Below are 20,480 nucleotides of genomic sequence, written 5' to 3' on the forward strand. Positions count from 1 at the left end.
TCCCATCACAAAGGTTCTATCCGAGGGACAGTCCCCGAGCAGGTGAGGAACTGGGCAGCAACTAGAAAATAAAATCAGATTTACCTGAAACTACATTGACAGAAAATCAGTACAACACAGCATGTTCTCCCACTGAATTCTGGTTACGAAACCTCCTCAACCTCCCCAAAATATTAAACACATCTTCAATACAAACACAGGTTTATAATAATTAATATAAAGTCAGTATAATATAGAATATTCCCAGAAAAAAAATCAACAATCTTCAAACACCATCCTTTTTGTGTTTGTTCAGCTTTATTTTTGTAGACAGGTTTAAAGCACGTTGAAAAATAAATATATATGAAAGCATACACACAGCACTCTGACTAGGGGGACTAAAAAAAAAAGATTGAAATTCAAAACACGACTCAGGATCTACAAAATCAAAGGAACCATTAATTATGGCTTTTGTAGGAGTCACACGTGTCACAGAATGAGCGAAAATTAGATTATCTTTCAGAATATTGCAAAAAATTCCAGTTTTTGCATTGTTTTCATGGAGTTTCTTTCCTCAAGGGTGATGTGCAAAAGGGGGAGCTTTGAGGGGAGGTGCTCAGGGTCAGCCCCAAAACGCAGCAATCACCCCAAAGCCACAGCTTTGCTTGGGGGAAATGGAGTGTTCAAAGGCAGGAGAGGGGAGAGGAAACAAAAGGGGAAGTAATGCTGGAGTGGGTTTCCTTCCGGACAAAAATTACTCATTTTGCTGTCCAAAAAACGGATTTTTGATTAAGGAAAAATAAAAAAAAAAAAAAAAAGAAAAGGGAAGGGACAATCACATTGCAAACCTTCATCAGGGAAGTCCCCCTCTGCTTCCCCACAAAGCCGCTCCGCAGCTCTGAGGTTTGGGGTAACCTTAAAAACCACAAAACTGGGGAAATTCATGATTTCAAGAATATTTTCTGGAAATCCCAAATCAACACAAGGACCTTTTTTGTCTCCATCCTTTAAGATGTTCTCCAAGTCCATGGATCCCTGGGATGTTCTCCAGAGGGCTCAGACAGGACGATGCCCTCTGCCCCATTCTCTACTCCTGGCACTCAGATTTAAAATAAAAAATGAGGGTAATCAAGGAATTCAAGGAGGAACATTTACATGTACAAATGCTTTAAAAAAATGAATTGCAAGTTCTCAAGACGGAGTATATCCATGTTTTACCTCTAAGGGAGTTATTGTTGTGGAACTAAGTCTGTATATATATACACACACATATATATATATATATTTAGAAAAAATTAAAAAAAGGGAACCTCAGTGAAGTATACAAAGCCCTGAAGGGAAATACAAAGACGAGATGCAGAACAGGCAGAATTAGTGGGGTTTTGTTTAAATCTCCAAGAGCAGAAGTTTGCATAGGCAGTATATCCGAGAGACCCCGGAGAGAAGCTGGAGGGATGCGATCACCTGGAGTGACTGATGAAGTTTATAAAGTTTCAGCATAAAAAAACATGCCCAAATTCCTGTTTTTCAAACCCAAGTTGGAGCATGGAAGGCTAAAGATGAATCCCTGTGTTTCCAACTCTGCACAGCTCCATCAGAACAAAGCACTTCAGTAGACATCAGGTGTTAGAAGGGTTTTATTTGGTACACGGAGTGTGTTAGTGGGGCAGAAGCACGTGTGAGGTTATGATAAGGGGGAAGTTAGTTTTTGTGTGGATTTTCCATTTTTCTCTCTCCCTTTTTCTTTTTTTTTTTTTTTTCTTTATTTTTTGCATCCTCAGTTCAAAGAGCCTCAAAGTGACACAGTTTGGAAACGCTCCTGAGCGCTACCTGGCTCTCTGCCCACCTTCAATAAAAATTAGAAAAGAATAAAATATTTCTAAGGGGATTGTGAAGAAAGCTCAGCACTCCATAATTCTGATGGCAAAGTTGAGTCACCCAAGGGCAGGGAGGAGGAAGAGGAGGGCTTGGCCCACACCTGCTCCTCCTCAGAAGGTGGATGCACACACCAGCATTGGAGGGGATGGGCCATCGGAATGTGACACAAACCCAGGGGTTTGAACTGTTTGGGCTTTAAAATTCTCTTTAAAATAGATTTTTACATATAAAAAGCAAAGCTAAAGATAAATCTTTTAAGTACTGTATGTATTTGTCTACATGCAACAGGTGAGGCTGCACATTCAGGACTTCAGGCACTCCCTAACCCCTCCCTATTTACAGGGCAAATGACAATAAATACAGAGCCCACATCTGGGGGGGCCAAAATCAGGATAAGGGAACAGCCTCCTCACTCTCTGTGAGCCCCCAAAACCATTGGAAAAGGGTATATAAAGGTCCAATTGTGACATACTGGGTAGGTTTTTACAGCTTTTTAAATAAGGGAAGAGAAGGAAAAGAAGTTAAAATGCAAAATGATATTTTTACAAGTTAAGAAAAATGTTCTTACATGACCTGCTCTGCTCTTGCCGAAAGCAACAAGTGCCACAACTCCTCCAGTCCAAGGGGCAGCAGCAGCAGTGCTGGTGTGGCCCCACTGAGCCACACTGAGGATTTAAGGAAAGATCTGTGTTCCCACAGCACTGAGCACCCCCAAACCCACGGGGCAGGAGGCTCCCAATGGAAGCAATGGTGAACTGGATGTAGAGAGAAGGTGCTGAAGGTCTGCAAGGAACTGAGGAGCAGAGAAAGGGAGGGAATGCCATAAACCCAGGATGCAGCTGGAAGGAGGGAAGGGAGAGAGATCCCAGCTCCTGCAGGTGCCAGGACTGAGGCTCCCACCACGCTCCATGAAATCCTGGCACCAAGTGGCTTAAATCCTTTCAGGTTATTTGCTTTATGGGGGTTTATTGTACAATATACTTTTAATTCCTTTGCTGGGTGGAACCACACTTTTCCTCATGGACCACCAGGCCTGCAGGAAGGAAAATAGCACCTTGAGTCATTTGGCTTCTGGCAATGGGGTGTCTTCCGTGGCAGGTTTCAAGGTACCACAGTCACAGACATCATAAAAAATTGCTTGATGGCAAGGATGGAGTGAGGTCTTCAGCTTTTTTTAAAAATTTATTTTAAAAAGCACCAGAAGCAAAGAGGTGAAGGTAGAACAAGCTGTTTCTCAGGAATAAGACAACTCCAACACATGCTGTTGCTGTTGTTATTTAGGTGTAGCTGAAAGAAGGCAACAGTGGCCAATATGAACAGGGAGAATCCAACTGTCTGGAACAGCCCCACAGAGTCTGAGGAGATGCTGGGAGAGAAACCTGGTTCTTATTTAAAGAAAAAATGGTTTATTGGAACATTTACATGGAACCAGTGCAACTAAAGCTGAAGGTTTTTGTCATGAATTAAGTAGGTGTTAGACCTACCCATGATCAACAAGAATGTTGAGATTGGCAAGGAAGAACAAGGTAGCCAGGTGAAATCCTGGCCCCACACAAGTCCATGGGATGGGAGCAGCAGGATTCCACCCTGCTGGGATCTCCTCACCTCGGCTTCTCACCTTCCCCAGCTCATCCTGAACGCCTTCATTTTGCTACAGTTTGCATATATTTGTGAAAAAGGCAGCTGAGCAAAGGGAGAAAAGTGAAGATCTTTGTGGAGAAGAATGACTGGTACAGAATTGTGTCCTCTAGAGCAAAAGGTGCTTCCAGAAGCACAAAAGTGTTTCAGTGCCCACGGATGACCAAGGCTGGAAGACAGGACGTGGGTAAGATGCCAGTAGGTCCAAGAAAAGTCACAATCTGTTTTTGATGGTGATTCTTTTGGAAGCTAAGAATCCAAGAGAAGTATTCGTAAGGCTGTAGTCTGACTTGCCTTTTGATCTATTTGGCTCAATAAAAAATAATTAAAACTCATTTAAATAACTTTGCAAAAGGCCTATATCATCAGGGGAAGCCCTCCAACACATCCATCCATCTGCTTTCACAACCTTAGCTTGAAATTCCACTGCTGCTGGGATTTTAGCACAGACAAGGTGTAAAAAACCCCAACCAACCAACAAACCTGCTTTGGACACAATGACCTCCCTGGTGCTCGGTTTGGAGTGGGAAGGGGAGGAGGATTCATGCTTCACCAGCCTCCCCACACCTGCAGAGACTCCACCTCCCTCCTGGGCAACCTGGCTGGCTTGGCTGAAGGGGTGGCCATGGGCAGGGGGGCACAGGGGGAAAAGGGAAAGGGAAAAGGGGGAAGGCGAAGTCAGTCGTGCCGCTGGAAGCGACTCTGCTAAGACAGTGTCTGAGTGGAACAGAGAAGGACTTGTTTAGAAAACACAAGAGTTATTTTGCACACATGGACGACAACAAGGCTACTTAGTTTTTCCAACATACTCCTTCCTCCCCACCCTCCCTCCCCCTACAAACAACAGAGCGAAACAAAAAAAAAAAAAACAAACAAACAAAAAACAATCCCTAAGAAATCCAGGTAAAATCCTTGTCGTTCTCCCCAGAGTTGTCCTGCTCCTGCGGGGAGTCGACATCTTTGTCATCATCTAAAATCACATCATCCTGTGACATCCCCACGTCCTCCTTCCACTTGATGTCGTCGTCGTCTCCCATCTCCTCGTCTCCTTCCACCTTGATGTCCTCGGGATCCTCCATGTAGGGCCCCTCCCCGGGGTAGCACTCCTCGGGGGAGCCCTCGGCCCCGTTGTGGTCCAGGTGCGCGGCCACGCCGCGGCCGGAGCAGTCGGCGCAGACGCCGTGCCGGCGCGAGCCGTGCTTGATCCCCACGCTGGCTGCTGACATGAACACCCGGTTGCAAACCTTGCAGACGTATTTCTTGTCTTTGCTGTGGACCTGGAGAGGAAGGAAGACCACAGAGGTGAGTGCCAACAGAGAGGGGATGGGACCTGCTCCTGTTCTTGCAAATCCACAATTTCTACCTGAGATCCCAACTGGCTTCCACCATGAGCTCAAACCCACCACGATTAATTCAACCCTGCAGTGATGACGCACAATGGAAAATCCTTTGGGACTGCCTGCTCATCATCACACTCATAAGTCTGAGACAAACTTTTATCATAATTATTTTTCTTCCTTTTTCCTTCTGTTTTTCTGGGGTGCAATAGTTGTGTCACACCCACCATCTATGCTCTCCGCTGCCCTGAGCCAGTCCCCATGACATTCTTCTGCTGCATCAAGCAAAGGCATTAAATTTTATCACTTTTTTTAAAGCAGTTGGACAGGGCTGCTCAGAGTCATCCAGCAGGATCTATAGGTATCACTCACTTTCAACTTGTACAAGAGGAAAATGTTAAAAATAAATAAAGAAACAGTCCACAAGCACCAGTTCTGTTCAGAGAAGAACAACCCTGATCAAACCAGTGTTAATGCCATGGTGATTTAGTGGTCTCCCTCCTGGTCCCACTGCTATCCAGAACCAAAGAACAGGAACACTTGGAATTTCTCCTGTATCTCCCAAAAAATGTATCTGAATGCTCTGAAACCTTATTTCCGACTACTTTGGTTTGACAAAAATGTTTTTCTTCCATAACTCATGCTGCAAGAATCCTGGGCATATGAAACTATCACAGAACACATGGCCAGTAAAGGAAGCAAGAAAAATGCTCTGCAGGATAAAAGAATTCACTTCCAGAGCCAAACTGCACTATTCAATGAGCAAAACTGCATACTTTGAAAAGCACAGAACACCTGTTTAAAGGTGAGATCTGTCCCTGGCCAGATTTGTCCCTTTTGCCCTGCATGAAAGGCAAGGAGCTTGTTCAAACAATCCACCTGCTCCTCTGCCAAATAAACCAGGGCAGTGAATTCCCAAACTCCACCACAAGGAGCCTCATCGGGTACTTCCATTTACACATATATATCTACATGTAAAATACATATTGGTTTTATCAATATGTAGAAAAGTTTAGTAGGAAGGGACCCATGACAATCTTTTACTCCAACTGCCTGACTGCTTCAGGGCTGCCCAATATATATTATAAATATGTATTTTTCTTTTCTATATTTTTTCTTTATTCTTTTATAGACTAACACCACACGGGGACAGCACAGGCACTCGATGCACTGATCCTCAGGAGAGACTTTAGGAAGTGGTGTAGAAGCACACAAGGATCCAGTGCCAGTGCTTTGGGGTTGTTCCCAGCAGCCCAGCAGCCACCAGAGCCTCAGGTACATATCACCAGTCCCTAATCCTTTTTAACTCATTTCTTCCTTTCATGCTCACAAAAGCCTGTGGGAAAGATTTTGCTGATTAAAGTCCTTCCTTTTATTTTAAAGCAGCTGCCTGGATGCCTGCTCCCTGCTCCTGCCTCAGCAGGGGCTCACCAGCTCTCAGCACCTGACTCTGCACTCTGGAATACTCAGCTGAGCTGCAGCTCTTTGGGAAGAGGACAAATTGACCCACTGCAGCCCCTCAGCCCTCACTGCTGCAGGACACTGGCTCAGGCTCTGTGTTGCACCAGTCCCAGCCGTGTTCAAAGCCTGTGAGTGCCTCTGATATGCTCTGGCTGCAGGTTCCCCTGCCCCGAGCCAGTCCCCATGACATTCTTCTACTGCATCAAGCAAAGGCATTAAATTTTATTACTTTTTTTTTTTTTTTTAAAGCAGTTGGACAGGGCTGCTCAGAGTCATCCAGCAGGATCTATAGGTATCGCTCACTTTCAACTTGCACAAGAATGATTTTCAGGCATCAAAAGCTGAATAGGAGAACAGAAGGTGGTCAGGGGCGCAGAATAAGGGCTAAAAGAGCCATATAAAAAAGAAATTATAAAACAGGTACTAAACCAATTTGTAATTATCACAGAATGGTTTGGGTTGGAGGTGACCTTGAAGCTGATGTAGTTCTGACCCCCTGCCATGGGCAGGGACATCTTCCACTAGAGCAGGCTGCATTTCTGCTAAAAAACTCTAAAAAACTAAAATCACCTCTCTCCTTCTTTTCCAGTGCTGACAGTTCAGTCAGCAGATTCAAAGTGAGCCATATTCCTGGATGCAACTGAACAGAAATTAATCTCATTCCCTTTACAGCCAAATTAGTATTAAACACAGAAACAGGATTTGGCCCTCAGTATTGGACAGTGCCATTAGAAAGATGATAGTCTAACTGATTAAATGCCAATATTTCAAGGTAGAGAAGGGGAAATATGCTGACAACATCCTAAACTTATGAAAAAAAAAAAAAAAAAAGGGAAAGTTCTCAGAAATAAAATGCTGGAGGCAACCAGCTGGCATGACAAGGTGTTCCCTGCTGCAAAACCAGGACCAGATCTCAAATCCTGCTGGGTGCTTGCAGCAGGACTGAGCTCATGCTGGGATCTGCTCCCAAACTCCAGCACCCCAAGAGAAGGAGGAAGGGACATGTCAGGGAGCAGGCAGTGCCCAGGCAGAGGGCTGGGCACTCATCCAAACAGAGATGGGCAGCAAAGGAGGGAAGGAGATGATGGGGCACTGTGGAAAATTGTCACACAGGACTCCGGGATCCCAGTGTGGGCCCTGGAGCATCATCTGAGGTGAGCCAGATCTGCTGCTGGAATTACTGCCTAGAAACCACCTGCTCTGCCACAACACCACCTCTACACCAAGCTTTGAGAACCTCTTTAGGATGGCAAATCATTTCTACCCTGAAAGGAAAAATAATCAAAGTTCAGCTTAAAATTCTGTTTCTGAAGAAGCTGTGAAGAGCCAGACACCAGCACCAGCCTCACAGCCTCTTTAACAAGGTCTAACAGCATTTTTGATAACTAAGCATGGCCAGAACAGAGTAGCTTTGCCTCAAGTTCTTGCTGAGCAATGTGTTTTAAAGCCTTCTGCACCAAGTCATAGAATTACAGAATTGTTAAATTGGGAAAGGCCTTTAAGATCAAGTCCAATTGTTACCCCAGCACTGCCAAGTCCACCACTAAATCATGTCCCCAGAAGCCACATTTACATGTTTGTTAAACCCTTCCAGGGATGGTGACTCCCCTAATGTCCTGGGCAGCCTGTGCCAGGGCTGAACAACCCTTTCAGTGAAGAATTTTTTCTAATATCCACCCAAAACCTTGGAAAGCTTCTAGCTGAGCTTGAAGAATGAGAAGAGGATGAACAGGCAGCCAGCCACGAGGCCTTGGAAAGGCAGGGGAAAAAGATACAGGAGAAGCCTTCAGATGAGCCCTGAGTGGCAAACAAAACCCAGACTAGAAGAGGTGAGCTCCTGCTCTCTTTGCCCTGAAGAGAAGGGCTGATGGCCAGCACTGCCCTTACCAAGGTGTGGCGCTTCATGTGCTCGCGGCGGGTGAACTTCTTGCCACAGATCTCGCAGGGATAGGGCCTCTCCCCCGTGTGGGACCTCATGTGTCTCTTCAGGATGCACTGGTGCATGGCCGAAAAGCTGCAGTACGGGCACTTGAACTTCTTCCTGATGACTGTGAACTCGTTCACTGCAAGAGAGAAAGCAGAACACACAGATTAATCTCAGAACATCTCAAAACAATCTTCTCGTAGACTATTTCACTATTAAATGAGTTCACTGTGAAATCACACTCTTACCCCTTAACCATCTACATATTTTTAATCCTTATACTGTACTAGAACCCATATATTATTAAATGCACAGGCCAAGGAAAATACTACTAAGAAATTGAGTCCCTCCATCACAGCAGCTTTTGCACAAGTTGACACACAAACATTTAGCAACAGCCTGTTACACACATTGCTTGCTAAAGGGAAAATGAAGAGGGCTGTCAACCTGGTAGAATTCTGATTTATTATGAAGGGTTATCCTGAATATCAAGATCTAAAATGCTAACAGTATTACTTCTGGAAGAAGCAGAGGAATAGAAGTCCACAAAGGTGGCACCCAAACAGTGCCAGTGTTATTTATGGGGTGATGCCAGAACATCATCACACACCCCAGGAGCACTTTGGTGAAGAAGCAGAGGCAGAGGATGGCCCAGAGGAAACAGAACAGTTCCAACCACCATTCTCTACATTGTCCAGTGATGGTGCCACACACAAAATACAGCAGGGGAAAAAGCTGAGTATTTGCTGCTCCCTGAGGGCACCACCCATCCACTACAAGTTTGGAAGGGACTGACCACAAGGAGATGATTTCTCCTGTTTCTCCTTCATTCTATTGCTTCCTGTTAGTGTGTTAATTTTCACCCACTTTTCTCCTAATTATTGCTATTTCTCAAAGCAATATATTTACATAGCAAGGAGGGGGAAAAAAAGAAAGCAAGTTCTGGTTAATCACTGCAATTTATGTATTTGTAAATGGCTCCTGGTAAAGGAAACAGTCTATGGAGGAGACTTTCTTACATTTTTTTTAACAACTAGAATATGAAAATTCTTTGTCTTTTATTACAGGAAATTAATTTTTTTAAAATTTTCTCCTAGGGTTTGACACTCCCTCATCTATACACTCAGAGGCAAGGAGCCCACGTTTTCCTACAGCAGGCAGCAATTTTATCATACAAAGCTATTTATTCTAAATTCATTTCCAGTCTGATTTTGTAACCACTTGATTTTGGCGACAGGCCACACACACTTGTAACAACCCTGTCACTATGGAGTGTAGACAAGGTGAGCAAGCTGTAAACTGAGCATGGAGAGGCAAGAGGGGACACAAACCCTCCTTCCTCCAGTCCTGCTCCACACCACACACACTGCAGAGACACAGAGCCACTGGGAAACACTGACTGGACATCCTGACAGCAACCAGATCCTGGGAGCATGAAGAAAAAGGAGAGAAACCCAGGAATCCCCTATTCCTCCATCACTGGGTGTAGCTGATCCTGCTGTTCCCTCAGTGCCTGCTCCTGTTTCCTGCTCGCCTCTCCCTTCCCTTCAGGGCTGAGCTGCTGCAAAGCTGAAAAGGCAACACCCCAGGCTGGGAGCACGAGCTGCACCCCAGCAGGCTCCTCCCCAGCCACCTGCTTCCAACACATCCCTGGATTCCCAACAGCCAATGCCCGACTCTGTCCAAGATCCCTCACGCCTGCATTCGGCTTAAAGCACTCAAAACCAATATTTTCAGCTTCTGTGTTTAAAAATACTCATAGAGCACTGTTTGTTGCTATAGTTTTATTGAAAACTATTTTTGCACCAAATAGCCACATATTTAGTTCTGGTATCTACAAAAGGAAACACCTCAAAAACAGCAGCATGGTCAGAAAAATAATTGCATATTGCAGCGTTAACATTTTCACAGTCCTGTAAAATATATGCCACCACAGTAAATCTATTTAATGCATAAATACCAGCTTTGGTATGAGAATCATCCTTTGTCTAAATGACAATATTTTATAGCAGCATTAAGTGTAGCAGCATTAAGGTCCTAAGAAATCATCTTTAACATGATCATCAAGGTGATAAACAGCAGCACCATGGGTAAAGAGCTCCTGGACACAGCACCAAGAAAAGGAAAAGGAAATAGAAACAGTGACACAGTAAAAATCTGTGTCCGTAATGCCACTAAAATATTTATGGAAATGTGTGTTTTTAAACAATAATGCTTGGGAAAAAATCTTTGGTATAGTCATCTCAAGTAACTCATTTCACTGAGGCTGTTAAAGGACACAGGATCCTACATCCCTGAGAGTGAAGGAAATGCACTAGTGATGCCTGATGGAGCTGCTCTGAGTAGCTCTGTAAACTGTCATGCAGTAAATAATCACTGAAATACTCCATTCTTTGGGTTATTAGAAAGAATTCCCAAACTTCAGCAGAATTCTTGTCCACTAAATCCCCTTTATATCTAAGGTTATAAATAGGAAGGTGCAATTTAACTGCCAGACTCACACCTCCCATCAGGTTCCCATGCCATTTCCTAACAGTAAAATCCCGCTTCTAACACCTGTCCTACAAAAACCCAGTAAAGCTCTGCCCTGTTGTACCCTTCAGTTCTAACAGTTTAAAAAACCTAGTCCTGATCCTGAAGGGAAGCACTGGAAATTCCCAGTGCTGAAGTCAGGAAGCACTCTGATGCACAGGCCAAGGAAAATACTAAAACCTCTTTTACCGACAGCAGAAAAATAATTCTCTGCTGAATTAAATTCTAAAATACAAGAAAAATCAGCAAACATGAAAACTCATTAACTATTATTATGTAATGAAAATTTTTAAAGTTTGCTGAAATTGCTTTTGCTGGCATCTTCCCTTCCCAAGTCAGACAAATCCTTCCCTGCTGCTCCCAAATTATAAGATTCATCAGGTTACAACTTTGTTTTCTGGCTCAGCTTTCTCCTTTCTCACTAGCTGATTATTTAAGAGCAAAATAAATCATGAGGCAATTACTCTGACATCTGTCACAAGGGAAGCTGACACTAAAAGCTGCACACACTCCCAGCCAGCTGAGATCTCCCATGCCAAAGACGTCAACGAGAACAAGAGCAGAAAAAACGAACCTGACTTTGCAAAAAGCATAACATCTAAACCCAAATGATTAAAGTGTACTACAGTGATTACATGGGAACTTATCCTCAGTTCTGAATGCAGAATGATCAAATGAAGGGTAAGAGCTAAGCCAAGCAAGGGAAACTCCAGCTTCCCAGTCCTGGTGTGGCACGGAGCTGTGTCCCTGAAGCTCCAGCTCCCAGCAGGATCAGGTGGAGCAGAGCTCCTGTTCCTCCTCCACAAATCTAAGTCCAGCAGGTCCTGGTGGGCTCTCATTCACCTTTCCACGGGAAAAGGCTGGGGAAGAAGCTCCTCACTAAGTCCACATTGTGCACAACTATTTCTCAATTTTGTCTCCCTGAGATGCAACAGTGTAATGAGAAAGAACTTCCCTGAAGAACTCCAGAGAACATTTGTGGAAGTTGGGTTTTTTTCTCCTCAGCTGTCTCTCACACTGAGGAAAGAAACCCCACATGCTGACAAGCTGTGCTGCACACAGAGCAGCTGGGAAGCACTGCTCTTAATTATGCTACTTTCATTTCACAGTTACCATAATCTGGTTTTGTATGTAAATATATAGCAATAGACACAGAAGTATTTAATTTTTTTAAAAAATAAGTGAATTTCATAGAACGAAATAGGAATTACAGATTTCTACCCACCAGGAGCAGCCATTACTGATTCTGTGTGCATATCCCAAATTACAATTGAATTTATGTAAAGCCTCCTTCCTCTGTTTCAACACCACCACACTCAGCCTGGCTAACTTAATTACAGTGTATAAACCAAAAGAGTCACAAAAATGTACAGAATCCCTGCAAACCACAGCCAAACTCCAGCATGTTATTCAAAAAAAGCCCTGAAAGTACTGAAATACAGTATCAATAAAAGATGCAAGCCTTGCAACAACTTTCAAGCCCAAGTAACATACCCTACTGGACATATGAACAAGAAGTATATTTTGCTCCTTTGAAAGATATAGAAAACCACTTTACAAACAGCAACCCTGTGCTTGCACAGCTCCTAAGTTCACAGTGAAAATCCCTGGAATGCCCAAATAGTCTAATGGACAGAGCACTAGAGCAGAACTCAGAATTGAATTCTATTATTAATTCTATTGCTAGCACTTCCAACAACCTGAGGGATGTTATTTTCCAGAGGAATTGGAGGAAAACATCCCCATTTCTTTTATAAAGCACTTTGAGATCAACTGATAAGGCAGTTCAAGGCAGTGTCAGAACACAGAATGAACACTCCAATAAAACAGCCGAAGTGCCCATTTTATGGACCTCAAAAAAGTTATCTTTGCACAAAAATTGCCACAAGGCTGCAGTGACACAGCATCTGGAACCAGCACAGCACCAACTGATCACCTTTGGGGAGTCACTCTATGAAATTACACCTGTGGAACATTTATTTGCAGCACAAGAACCATGGCACAATTTGATTTTCCTAGTTCAAGGAAGCATCTTGTATACAACAACAACAACAACAGCAGCAGCTATGCATCCTCAGGATCCTGGCTTGGCCCTACACTGTCCAAAAGCTCCAGCCCAGCCAGGTGGGCAGAGCCCAGGGAACACATTTTCAGGTGGCCACTGAGGCTCTTCTGGGTGCTGAAGCCCTTCCCAGAGCAGAGACAGAGCAAGGCGCGCTCGCTCGAGTGCACGGACACAAGGTGCCGCTTCAAGTCTGTCTTGTCCCGAAAGAGCTTGGCACAGAGAGGACACTGCATCTTCTTACAGTGGCAGTGGATGGTCTTCTCGTGGCGCTCCATGTTGGATCTCAGGGTGAAGCTGGCGGGGCACTTGGAGCACTGGAAGCGGCCGAGCTGGCCGGCGGTGAGGCCGGGCTGGGAGCAGTCGAGCAGCATGGAGAAGGCGTGCCCGTGGATGTGCTCCTGCAGCTCCTCAGCACGCTGGAACACCCTCCTGCAGAAGCCACAGGTCAGCCTCTTGGCCAGGGCTGAGTCCAGGAAGGTCCCATCAGAGGTGATGTCTGTGTCTTCAGACCTTGGGAAACTGGAATCTGAAACAGGACCACGGGTACACACGCACGGATCAGCCTCTTCTGGTATAAAATAACGACAGTTTAAAGGTGCATTTTTCTCTCTGCTTACCTGAGTCAGAGTTATCAAACTGCCAAAGTGCCAGCAATCTGTCAAAGGCAGCCTGGAAAGGAAAAGCACAGGGAAGTTAGGGCAGGCATTGACAAGAAGCTGTCCCATAGGCAGAGCTCTGACTCCCATCACTGCCTTCATCCCCTCTCCAAGGGAGGCTCAGTCGTTTGACCTGACAGCTCAAAGTGCCTGTACAAAGCTTTCACTGCCAGAGCAGTGAACTGGGCCTTTATCTTGCCTCAAAACACCCTATCATTTGGTGTTTTGAAGGCAGTAATCAACATCCCTGTTTAAGTCTTGGATAACTACTCAATTTCCAGTCTTACTAAGCACCCATAGCTCCCACTCAGGCCAGGGAAATGCTGGACAGGATATTTTTAGTTGATACAACAGAACTGAAAAATTCTCCCTTAGTCCTCCACAGGTACTTTTCCTTTCCACACAGAAGAGCCTGTAGAACACAAACACCTTCTGCATAGCTCCCCTTCTGCAATGCCCTCTGGCACTGCTGATCCAAATTCTAAATAAAAGCTGATTTTATCTTTTTTTTCTTGTAAATTCTTTGCAATATGCCGGTGTGTGGCAGATGGCAGCCCTGTGTGAGGCAGAGGCATGCTGCAGACCCGGCAGGTCTGTGCAGACCAGCTCACTTTGCTCTATGGGGATGGCAAAGCAAAATCTGTTTTCCACCCATTTGTTTAGTTGAGTATCATTCAAAAATATTAACAGTAAGAAATGCTGCAGAAAGCTATGGATTTTTGGTCAAACTTCTGACTTCTGTAATAGAGAGAGCCAGCCCACTTCTGTCTGAATGTAGACAGTTACAGGAAACCCAAATGCCCAGCACCAGAAGTGAGCAATGGGTAGCTGAGGTCTCATGGCATTATTACATGCTAGTGTGCAATGTTGTGCAAATGAAGGGATTTACAATTAAAAGGGCATTCATATTTTAAAAAATCCTAGAGGTTTTTGAACAGAAGTTCTGTTGAGGTAAGACAGAAAGACTAAAACTGGGACAGCACCAGTCCTGACCCTCAACAGACTTCTAGTTTTAAAACAACCTGTACTTTTTTTAAAAAGGCTCACAGATTAAAGTATAAGGTCTTTCAAAATACTCCTAACTGGGGAGGATTTGATCAAACAGTCCCCTTTGCATTTCAAATTCTTTGTATTTCCCCCTTTCCCCCCCTCTCAATCTTACCTGAGTTGAGGAAGGCACCTCTCCTTTTATCCCAGTTTCTGGTGACATTTCACCAGAAGAGCAGATCCTGGTGGGGCTCTGAGTGGCAAGGTGTGCTGAAGGCAGCGGGGGGGATGGTGCTTCCACTTTGCCATCACTTTCACCCCTTGAGGGATTCGAGCTGGTGCCAGGCCCTGGGGAACACAGGAAACGAATCTCACCCACGAGAACGAGCACCAGCTGGTGGCTTTACAAACGGCCTCGCAAAGGCAGCGCCCCAGCACTCGCAGCTCATCTTCTGTCAGTGGCAGGGAATGCAGCAGGACAGGGATGCCAGCCTTTTGGTCTTTCTGCTTGATGGGTTGGTTTGTTTTTTTTTTTTTTTAAACAGCCTCCCCACCCAAATGTCTGTGTGTACTGGAGTGACGTCGCAGGGCTCGGTCACTACAGAGTCCGTCGGGAGAAAGGAGCACAGTGGAGGACAAATATCCACATTTCTCTTGGAGAAGCATCATTCTGAGCACATACACTTCCACCTTTAAGGAAATATCAAGCTTCATTCCACTAACTTTCTTGAAAGTTTATGTCACAGGTTCAGATCTCAAGATCTGTCCGTGGTGGTTTATTTAATATCAGGCTGTCAGTACTTGATCTCAAAGTGCTTTACAAAAGATGGAAAAAAGGATTCCTGTCACTCTCTATTTAGCAAGCATGGAGGTTCAAATATTTGTACAAAACTGTTCGATTATACCTGACAGTCATTACAGTCTAAAAATCTCCCATAATTCAAAAGGAAAACTTGCTGTGTCTGCCCTCACCTACACTGTAGCAGCAGCCAAATGGAAAACAATATTCCAGAAACTGCCCTGAGGATCAATGGCAAAGCTAAATACAAATAAAGGTTGTGTCATCAATATCACTGTACATTATAAATTATAGTACAAACTTTAGCACATGCCTTGACGGAATATTGGAATGACATACTGAGCAGGTTGTTCTTTTTGAAATGCAAGGCGGCAAAACCAGAAGCAAATGTGGCATAAAATAAACAAATTCATATTTAAAGCACTCTATGCCCTAAAGGCTTTTCCATTTCCAGCAAAAAACAGTCTGATGGAAGCCTTCAGGGATATAAAAACACCACTTTTTAATGCAGCTACAAACAACAAGTCACAGTTTACACTGTGTCCGAATAAAATGTGCTGTGATCTGGGTGACAACAAAGCACCCGAGTGAAACCACACCAAGTTTCAAAATGTGAACAATCCCAAACCTTACTTTTTTATCAGCTATCAAAGGAAATTCTGCTCCTGTGCCACAAGCTGGATGTTTGATTTGCTTTCCTCTGCTTTGATGACAGATCAATATCTTTCCCAGTTGAGTTAATGCTGCTCAGCTGGGATAACAATGCTCCAAGGTTTCCTTCAGGTGCTGCTCATCTGCTGCTGTTGTCATTTTAATGTAGGACAACAAAATGCCAAAAATTCAAGATAGGAAAAAATTCAGGGGGGAAAAAGGAATTTATCAGTATTTCCTGCTAGAAACTATTACCAGGAATCCAGCTCTACAAGTCCATAGCAGAATTCCTGCCTACAAAGACACAGACTCTTTTTCTTTACCCCTGAACATCCCAAACCGATTCAAACCACCCCAAGGGCATCTCTGGGTTACAATTCCTTGAACTAATGGTATTTTAGCACACAGTAAAGATAAACCAGTGGGGCCTTGCTTAATGAATTCTTTATTAGCACCTTCCCAGAGTTTCACAGGTTCCAAAAAAACCTCTGCATTAAAGCAAAAGCTAAGGCTAATGAACAGGCAATGAAATAAAGCACACAGAAGCAATAAACTATCATCCAAGGTATACAAACACACAAAGATGTACAACACAACAAAGGTGAGTTTTCAAACAATAATCAGTATTTATTTGGTTTCAACAACTGCAAGTAACACAAGAAGAGAGAAACCCACATCAATGACCCACACTTTGTACACAAGAACACAGATTTATGTCCATTCTGACTTGTACTGTGAGAAACCCTTTTCCCTCTTAAACTTGTACTAAAATGAATTTTAAGCAAAAGTATTTTAACTTCTAAATCAGAAATCAAAACCACTTTCCTTCAGTCAGCTCTGCACACAGAAAATGAAGCAAGGGTTTAGCAATATTTGTGTGTATACAGAATTCTTGTGACAGCTGGACAGTAAAATATTGTGGAAAAGAGAAAGGCAAAGTAATTACATCTCATTTAAAATTGCATCCATTCTCCCCTAAATCTTCTTTTACCATGTATGAAAATTCCACACCAAACTGAATACCTTTAACTTCTTCCTGGGAAAGTTGACCACTGTGTAAAATGTATTTCTTAACATTCAGTGCAAGGATAAATTATTGGCTCCAATGAACCACTAACTAAAAATAACCTATTAGCTGGTTTGCCCAAAAGAAAAGGGCTCTGTGCACCACGTAATCACTTGGACTGGAAGCTTCATAGGAATTGCTTCTATAAACAGTTTCAGATGCCACAGGGTAAACAGGAAAAGCCAAACTTAGACATATAAAAAAGCCTTCAAATGTGCTATTCTGAAATGTGGAAGTCACCCTTTAAGGCAGTTGTCCCCCTACAACAATCTGAAAAATTTCTTTTTTTTTTAATGAGAAAACAAGGATGCAAGCTAACCACCTCATTTTCTGATGAAAATTAAAATTCTCATTCTCTTGGTTATACTTGGCAAAACCATCTCAAAACATTTGACTGAAGCCTTTGAGACTTCTGGCTGTGTGATGTAACCATGTGGAACAATGCTACCAAAGTTCAGGCTCATAAATGAAATAAGACACGTTATTAAACCAAGGAGCTCTGCAGAGCAGAGTGGAAATCACACAACAACCACCTGCTTTTGGAGACAAACCAGGAAAACACGGCAAGACCAGGAAAATTCATGGTGTCTTATCTGAAAGGCATCCCCAACAACCAGGCAGGTTCAGTAACCAAGAGCTCCCCAGACAGCCTCAGTGTTACCCATGAGTAACTCACACATTTTTTCCTGCAAAATCTGCGTGTTCCAGGTTTCTGAGCAGCATATGAACAACGTCAATCTTGATCACACATCATGAACATCAAACTCTCAGAGCCCTTCAGCTGCAGGTTATCTGGCAACTGTGCTACCCAAATGGCAAGGTATTTCAATTTTCCCTTCTGATTTTAAATGAGTTTGAACTGGTTAGCTTCAGAAATTCACCATAGTGATACAACACCCCCGCATACACATTCTGGGCTTCATTTTCCACCAGCAGAATGTCAAGTTCATACCTCATATGATCAGATAATGAATTAGTTAAAAAGAACATGTAGTAAAATGAAAACCTTGGGATATCCTCTAATATCTAAAACAGGAAGAATTATGTGGAAGAGCAAGTGAAAACTTTTTATGTGTGCATTAACCTGGAGAATAATATCCCCTTTAGAAATGGCTCATCTGAATTTTAAACATGTTTAACACCCTCTTTGCATCTGCCCACCTCCATTAAGTCTTTTATCCTTCAGGAAAAAAAAAATCAAAACAAAACCCGAATACTGCTCCTTCAGGCAGTTATGTACTGCAGTGCTTTCTAAGAGAAGATAATCCAGTGATAGCAGCCAAGATTAAAAAACACTTCACTTCTTTACAGTCAGAGAGACTGATCACTTATAATCCCTGAAATTAGTGCATTTCTTTTCAAACCAAGACAGATGAAAACTGCTGGGTTTGGTTGTCTTGTTAAATTCAGGCTTTTTCACTGTGCTCCTACCTACTCACTCCTCCTTTTTTTTTTTTTAATATAACACAGGACTTAAAATGACTCAACATCCTCAAATTGTTTTTGAAGAAAAATGTCAAAAACACCTACAAAGCCAGCACCAACCTAGACTGTGCTTTTACATCTCCACAATCTTCCTACCACTTGCTTCACTGTCATTTTACACACTGAAAATTCTCATCAAACTTGATGTTCTGTTGTATTCAGTAATGACCACTTAAAAGGGAATCTTATATCACAAGATCTTTTTCAAGTGATTAAAATACATTGATACCTGTGAATCTGAATAAGATGAAAGAAAAAGATGTCTCTTAACTCCTGGCTTCTATAAAAATCCTCTTACCAGGCCACAGCCACATCCCTGACTGCTGTGAGAGCTACAGACCAAGCAGGGTGTGTTCCTTTTGACTTGGGCATTTCACTTTGCTTCCATAAAGATGAGATAATTGAAGCTCAGCTGAACGAAATTCAAGTAATAGCGAGAAGACTGGAAAATAAGGACCTCAAATACAGACTGGACAGGACCTCTGGGCCATGGCACCCCTCAGTGGGATATCAACTACCCCCTTTTCTAAATACATCAAGTTTATTTTAAACCCAGCTGTCCCCTGCCTGCACCATGCCCATCCCCAAGCTCTGCTTCTCGGGTGGTTGGGAAATCTCTAATTTTGAACCTGGATTTATGACTGCTTCATACACATTTATCTTTATGTCAAGTGGTGCTTCAGTTCTTAAGTATAACCTAAAATCCTCCAACGAGGAGAAGGATGATGGATAGAGGGCAGCCCCGTCATTATTCCAATTTATCAAGACACGAGATGAAATTGCTGATTTCACCTGTCAGGAGCCACAGACCCGAAGCCGTGGTGCATCCATCACCCATGGTCACACACCAGCCAGGCTCCCACCCCTCCCTGTGCCAGCTCAGGGCACCCTGCCACTGAACTGAGCCACATCTGTGCTGCTCCCCTGCAACTGAGGGATTTTCAACCCTGGAGCCCAGTCTGAACCCTCTAAATCTGATTTAACAGGAGATCCTTCGGGAAGTGAGTTACTGTGAAAGAAACCAGAACACTGCACCAGCCATTCCCCACAAATATTTAAGCTACAGAATAAGGTACAGAAACTTCAAGGTTTTTGGATTTTTTAAAAAACAATCCCATTGTTCAGACATGAGAAGTGAAAAGAGATGCCAAGTCTGACAGTGCATTGTGCAATTATTTCCCTTTGTCACACAACTCCAGGGGTCAGCTGGGCACTTGGATGGGGCTGGGAGCACCCTGGTCTAGTGGAAAGTGTCCCTGCCCATGGCACGGGGCTGGAAAAAGGTGATCTTCAAAGTCCCTTAAAACCCAAAGCATTCTGCAATTCTGTGATTCATTCTCCAATCCTATGACCATTAAAGTAATCTATCTTTTCCCATTGAGGAAACGAAAAGAAAATAAAATAATAGTATCCCTAAGTGACCTTTCATTCTATTTACTTGGTCAGTTTTCTCAGCATAGATAAAGACAAACCTTTTCTTCTGGAAATTAACATGTAGTACTCAGAAAACTGTTGCTTGCTGTATTCTATTTCACAAATGATGTATCTTCTCAGAGCATTACTAAAATAGAACACTAATAATTTCTTTCTTTATGCACTAGAGAATCAGGCTGCAATGAAGAAAACACAAAAATATGCTGAAAAATCAGCTGTCCACTCCTAATGGTTCACATCAGCTGTCTCCAACAGATCACCAGTAGGAAAACATTCATTTCCAGGTGCAAGAATAACAAAATCAATAGCTGCTCACTACTTGCAGGTCTAAAATTAAAGTGCAAGTAAAGATCATGCAGTCAACAACATCCCAATTGTTTCCACAGACACAGGAGCAACCTTCAAGCTGTTCAACATCAATCAAGTTTGGATTCAAAACCTTTCCCATAACGACTCAAATACTTTATATTTTGTTTGTAAGTGCCATTGTGCAAACGAGTGAAACAGAAATCTGAGGGCAAGCACTACCGGCTGGATATTTTCTTCTATGACTTCAGCAGTTAACAACAAAGCTGGATCAACATCAGA

The 20,480-nt window shown here is 43.3% G+C and overlaps 1 protein-coding gene across 6 annotated transcripts in view; it reads right to left on the reverse strand.

Annotated features, from left to right (window-relative positions):
* Positions 1 to 4,324: 4,324 nt before the first annotated feature.
* The window catches only part of ZBTB46 (zinc finger and BTB domain containing 46), a 48,479-nt gene continuing 32,323 nt past the window's right edge, over positions 4,325 to 20,480 (reverse strand). For 5 of the 6 annotated variants that reach the window (XM_063172432.1, XM_063172435.1, XM_063172433.1 and 2 more), the window contains 5 exons: positions 14,633 to 14,805; positions 13,432 to 13,483; positions 13,056 to 13,340; positions 8,181 to 8,356; positions 4,325 to 4,772 (listed from right to left, as the gene is read on the reverse strand). In XM_063172432.1, coding sequence (XP_063028502.1) covers positions 4,386 to 4,772; positions 8,181 to 8,356; positions 13,056 to 13,340; positions 13,432 to 13,483; positions 14,633 to 14,805 — 1,073 coding nt within the window. In that variant the 3' untranslated portion in view covers positions 4,325 to 4,385. The remainder of the gene's footprint in view (positions 4,773 to 8,180; positions 8,357 to 13,055; positions 13,341 to 13,431; positions 13,484 to 14,632; positions 14,806 to 20,480) is intronic. The other variant, XM_063172436.1, reaches the window with a different exon arrangement.

The sequence above is a fragment of the Melospiza melodia genome, chromosome 19 (genome assembly GCF_035770615.1).
Source record: "Melospiza melodia melodia isolate bMelMel2 chromosome 19, bMelMel2.pri, whole genome shotgun sequence".
NCBI lineage: Eukaryota > Metazoa > Chordata > Aves > Passeriformes > Passerellidae > Melospiza > Melospiza melodia.